The sequence below is a fragment of the Odontomachus brunneus genome, unplaced genomic scaffold (assembly GCF_010583005.1).
Source record: "Odontomachus brunneus isolate Ranch 3 - 2012 unplaced genomic scaffold, Obru_v1 Obru_scaffold_086, whole genome shotgun sequence".
Classification (NCBI taxonomy): domain Eukaryota; kingdom Metazoa; phylum Arthropoda; class Insecta; order Hymenoptera; family Formicidae; genus Odontomachus; species Odontomachus brunneus.
In genome coordinates, this window is record NW_022639536.1 from 719,830 (window position 1) to 726,135 (window position 6,306).

The 6,306-nt window shown below is 30.1% G+C and overlaps 1 protein-coding gene across 3 annotated transcripts in view; it reads left to right on the plus strand.

The window, feature by feature from the left end:
• The window catches only part of LOC116847954, a 31,918-nt gene that overhangs the window by 14,451 nt on the left and 11,161 nt on the right, over nt 1-6,306 (plus strand). For 2 of the 3 annotated variants that reach the window (XR_004378861.1, XM_032823590.1), the window contains exon 2: nt 904-971. Coding sequence is in view for 2 of the 3 variants with exons in the window: in XM_032823590.1 (XP_032679481.1) it covers nt 904-971 (68 nt within the window). In the remaining variant the exon portion in view is untranslated. Of the gene's footprint in view, nt 1-903; nt 972-1,898; nt 3,264-6,306 lie in introns of those variants that run through there. The other variant, XM_032823589.1, reaches the window with a different exon arrangement.

Here is a 6,306-nt window from a genome sequence, read left to right on the forward strand (position 1 = left end):
ATATATATATATATATATATATATATATATATATATATATATATATATATATATATAATGAAAAATAAAATCTTTATTTGATACTTTGATTATCCAATAATTATTTTGTTATGTATCTTGTTAATTAGTATGTCAAAATCTCTTTAAATATCAATTCAAATGTTTGAGTTCCGATCTTATTCTTTTAAAGATAAGACACAATATTTCTACAAATAAAAATATTTTAAATGGTCCCTTATTTACGTCGTTTAATAGAGTGCTCTCTCTTTCAGAATTATCTAATAACATTGATTTATTTTTAATTCTGACATCTTAATGTAGCACACTAGGATCAAAAGCGACTTTATATAAAGCAGTTTTATATATATTTATATTACAAGTTATGACTTAACTTTGTTTAAACTTTATATTTTCAGCAACTATAACTTTTTATTAGCGCAAAAATAAAAATTTTTATTCCACTAACTTGCGGGAAATTCAAAATTAAAAATCAGTTAAGACAGAAATAATTTCAATATATTAGATTAAGATTAAAGAATATAATTTTCGTAAAATGATAAGATTAATAAGAAATAAAATAATTAGAAAAAAGTGTTCAAAGCAGGTGTATATAACTAACTTGACTGGCTATGTTTACTGATCATAATCTAATCCAACTGCGTATATTGTCGTATTTGACAAAAAGTATAACGTTTAGGAGACGTGATTTTAACTCAAAAGAATAATTTAAGGTACAAAAGGGTTCAAGGTTTTGAGGGTCCCATGACCTCTCTCTCTCTTTCCCTCTCTCTCTCTCTCTCTCTCTCTCTCTCTCTCTCTCTCTCTCTCTCGGATAGAAGAAAAATTACATTTATTTTCTTTCGCTTCTAATTGACAGGACAAATTTAATTGAACCATTTGCAGTTAAACTTGGAATACGGTGGCACAAGCCAGCGTTCAAGGTTTCGGCTGCTGAGTGAACCAAACTTCAGGTAACTATGCGAAAGATCGATCGTCGTGTTCGCCGTTCTGTGCACGTCGTACGGGCTCTCTTGCACGGTTCGCGTGATTTCAATCGCGAAACACTTTGACATACCGGTATATCGAAGAAAAGATAAAAAAATATGATGCTTTATGCGGCGGCGCATGTAGTTCAGCGATTGACTTTATTCTGCGAGCTTTCGCTCTTTCGACTTGCCTCGACCCTTCACCGAGCGGACAAAGAACGGTAAATAGCCGAAAATTCGCGTATACCGTTAATAATCTCGGGCTGTAACTTCGAGTGCGAAACACTTTGGTGAGAAGTAATAGGAAAAGCGCAATGCTTAACACACTTTTAGTTGTTTTTTGTTGTTTTGGATTACAACGATAGTTGCAAAAATGAAATTATGAACGTATTACTCGCAGATATTACACAAATGTAAGATTTTGGATTATAAAGATTTAGATAAGCAAGTATAATATAAAATAGGTCATTGGGTTGAATATAATATAAAATAGGTCACATTGAGATATAGTCCATGAGAGAACGCCAGCAAAATCTGAGGAGAGAAACACTAAAGCATTAGAGTGCTTTCTTTGGTTATATTAAATATATACAAATGAATAGTCTTAAATTTTTTAAACAGTTAAAGAGTAATTTTTAAATCAATTAATTTTTCCGTTCTTTTGCAATTATGTAATATTGATATGTATAGGTATCCAAAATTATATTTTTTGTTTTGCACAATATAATTTTAAAAAGTATTCAGTTTAGTAGCGTTAAAAATGGTAAAAGATATGAAAAAAGAGGTGCATATCAGAACATACATTCTTTACAAATTCTAACAAGGAAAAAAACTACAAAAGCATGCGAATCAACTTGTTCATTTCTCGGTGAAGATGTTATATTGTACGATGTGTACGCATTTTGATTTAAGTTTAAAAGCGGTGACTTCAGCCTAATCGATAAACAACTTGGAAATCCTCGGAAGTGCGACACCGATTATTTGGAGTAACTGCTTGGTGAAAGTTCGGCACAAACACGAAAAGAGTTTACAATTGGGAATTTCAGCTACATAAGCTGAAAAATATCCAAAAAGGAAGAAAGTGTGGTTTTTGCATGAACTCATTAAAGCCAACAAAAATCTACGAGTTGCAGCGTGTATTTCTTTTCTCAATAAGTAACGCAGAAATTCTTTCTATGAGAAATCGTTACAGGCGATGAAAACTAAATACTCTATGACAATCTGAAATGTAAAAAGCCATGGGTAAAAATCCCGGCAAACCCAGTCCCGGTAAACATCAGTCGTAAACGTTTCGGAAACAGGGTTCTGCTCTGCATTATTATGAACTGCTGAGACTAAGTAAAAAAGTTACTGCGGACTGCTACTAAAGCTAACTAACCACTTGAGTCAGAAATTGGAACGAAAACACCCATATACTAGCAAAAAAGAACGTCCTGTGAAATTATTGCATGACAACACCAGATCACATGTTACTTCTAAGACAAAAGACACTATAACGAATTTCGACTAAAACATTTTGCAGCCCTCGGTATATTCAGTAAGTATGGCTTTTTACGATTACCATTTGTTCCGGTTGATGCAACACACCTTGTTCAATACTTCCAATCTGTAAATGTTATACGAATGGCTTGATGATTTCATCGTGTCCAAAGACATATTTTCGAAATGGAATCTAAAAGCTGCTGTTATAAACACTGCTACTGCTATAAATTCTACGTGCCGCAAACAATTTTCTAGGAGATACAAAAAAATAGCAATAAATTTTAACTGTGACATTTAGACTTTTATTTGGACTAGCAAAATATTATTTTGAGTGCACGAAAATATACCACAGCTATAAGTTCTCTCGAATATTTGCTAAGAATGTCCGATAAATATTGCGTGAACTCTCTTGAAGACCAACGGTGAATATTTTGGTAGAAAAATTTTCTTTCTTTCAAATAAATCTTAAATTTACATAAAAAATTTAGATTATTCATTTGCATACCTAATATTTTTTAGAAGCTTATTGTCAGAAGGAATTAACATCGATATATCGATAAAGCCTGAAAAATTAGAGATAAAGAGGTTGAACAAATATAACTATATTTATTCATTGTATCATTAAGTATTGTGTTAGTTAATCAAAAGAGACTTATTAACACTAGAATAACCATATAAAGTAATTTTGACCCCTTTAATATCCTTTTGTTATCTTCATTTCTTGTGTTTAGGAAAAATATCTCTTATGACTTATAATTATTTTTCAAATAGAACACGTTGAAAATGTAACGGAAAAGATTGATGATATTATGGTCAATTTATATTATAATTTACTTTGCGTATTCAAAAAGTCATTTTGGCTTTTTATTTAATTGTCAGTATTATAAGAATAAGTATACAAATTATTATTTATGATTATAGATTTTTAATCCCGATTAAATTCATATTTTTTTTATTTTGGGTCAATTTATTAGTCTTTTTGTACACAGGATTTGCTTTTTGCTACAAAATATTGTTAAAATTACAACAAAAGTTTTACAATTTTGGATCATGCAAAATTATGATCTAAATTATATATAATTACTATATATTTGTTTAGAAAAGTTATGCACGACTGGTTTTTCATTATAAAATTATTATAACTACTTAAATATTTGTTTTATATCGTATGTCAAGTAGATCGCTAAATTTACTATTTCTATAGTACTTTAGACTACAATTTCAGCGTAATCCAACTTAACAAAAGCATTGTAAAAAGAGATATAATTTTAATGTAATTTTTACTACACTATTTTCTCCTATTAATTATAGACATTAATTATAGAATTATAAACTTAACAAAAGCATTGTACAAAGAGATATAATTTTAATGTAATTTTTACTACACTATTTTCTGTTAATTATAGAGGATAAATAAATAATAATTATGATATATTTTACTATAGAAAATTACAAGTTTGGAAAAATTTTGAGAATTGTGATTTGTTTACAATATAAAATATTTATAGTTTGCAAATTACGTTCATTGCATTTTCATAAGTCATCCTTAATACGAGTAATGAAAACCAAAAACAGTTTTAAAATATTAGAATAATAAAGCGTTAAACATTGCTCTTTTAGGAATCCAAAGAGAGTTGTTGTTTTCGAGCAGTTGTATGTGTGTGTGTGTATGTGTTGAGTGTATGTATTAAGCGATGTATATAAAAAACAATTAATATTAGCTTTCAAGAGATCATGTGATATTTATCGGACATTCTTTGCAAATATTCGAGAGAACTTACAATTGTGGTTTCAAAAAATTTTTTGCTAATATAAGAATTCTAAATATCACAGTTAAAATTTATTGCTGTTTTTTGTATCTGTTAAAAAATTGTCTATGATATATAGAATTTATAGCACAGTAAGCATTTTAGCAATATCTGTAAACAACTTTAGGTGAGTGTGAAGATTATACAATAGTTTGTCTCTCGTCGTTTTTGTTTATGATTACAGTTAATTTGTATAAGAAATGTAATCGGTTTTAATCTAGATAAATATCACAGAGAAACTTTTTGCTAAGTTTTACGTATAGTTCAGATATAAATTCTATCTGTGTCGTCTATATTGATTAAATACAAATTAAATACAATATATTGATTAAACACAAAACATATGCGATATCGCAGAACTCGCTAGTCATTTATCTATTTAGGTATTTTCTTGTATCTAAATCATTTTCACTATGACTGCAAGACCATTTTTTTAAGTGTGGTATCAAATTGCCGTTAATATATTTGTGAACTATACAAATCCTACTGCAGTAAAAAAAAGGCAATGACATATAAACTTAATTTACAATGTATGCTTGTATCTTTTTCATTGTTTCTGCTTTCCGTCTTTTGTTTCTTGTCTTCTTGTCGTCTAAAACGAAGGAACATTATTGTGTACAATTTGTTCTCTCTGAAGGAAAGTGTCACTTCGCATAGACGAATCAGAATAGGTCGTTTTGGTTAGCTAATAGACTGACCAATTTCATTTAACTTCACTGGTTTCATGGTGTCTCTTGTGTTTCTTATTATCGTTTTGAGGTAAAGCCTGATCTACAATATGCTCTTTATTTCTTGTTCCTTGATCTCTATCCTTTTCTGACCCAAGGTTTAAGTCAAGAAGAGATAAATAGAAAGAAACAAGAAACAAACAGCATATTGTAGGTAAAACTTAACAGTTGACGCACTTTAGAAGAGATAATAGATACGTGACAAAAGACACAATCGTCGGTAAAACGGTACATCGAGAAGGAAAAACGTCAGAGATAAAGAGGAAAAAACAGAAAGCAAAGAACACATTGTGAATCAAGTTTTGTATTATTAAAGTGCATATATACAACAATTTTTGAAAATTCTTGCGGGGGCGAGATTTTGCTGGGCTAAGTATTGAACTCGGGACTTTGGCGGTCAGCTGCTCTACTACACTGACAAGGAGAACCTGGCAGTCTCTGATCACCGATTTGAATAAAATTTTATGGGTGTGTAGTATGCACTCATACATTTACTCCTGTAAAACCGTAAGGCCCACTATTGAGGCATTCTCGAGAAATATTTTTTTAAATATTTCGAGAAAAATTTTTGTCCCTATAGTACCGTTACGGAAAAGCAATTTTCGAGCTAGCAACGTAGCGTCTACAGTAAGACGTAGATTACTACGCTCGGGGTTGCAGATTCGATTTCCTGAATGATTTTTTTTTTTTTTATTTAAATCTTATATATTTTTAAATTTGTATATAACACAATTTTAAACCGTTTTTAATTATTTTACATCAAATTTTTTAATAAGTAATTTGTATGTTAAATAAATATTTTTTTTAATCAAGGAATTTGGAAATGCTCATTTATTATTAATTAAATTAAAATTTCTCATGCACACAAAAAATATATTTCCAATAAGAATTTACAATGACTGTTTTAAGAACGTCAAAATTAGAGTTTTTATAAATCGTTATACCCACAACGGTCCCCGAGTGTAACGATTTTGGTCTTTTGTTCAGGACCTTAGCAGGTATACGAAACCGCTCGTCTAACGGACAAACCGATAGAAGCAACACAGTCATTCTTCGAGTTAGACGTGCTCCTTATAATTTGCAGAAGATATTCGTGCTCTTTTATTTGCAATATGGATATTCCGGGACCGTCAACGAGCGCTAGTGCGAAGGAAGAAGAACAAGAATTTAATAACAAATTGCTCTTAAAAAGTGCCTTAAAAATAAGCGAGAAGTTGCTTTTTGAAAATGAGTATATTCCAGAAGAGTCCGTGAAAGATCTTTCAACGGAAAAGGCAACTGTTATAGGCCACGAAATATATA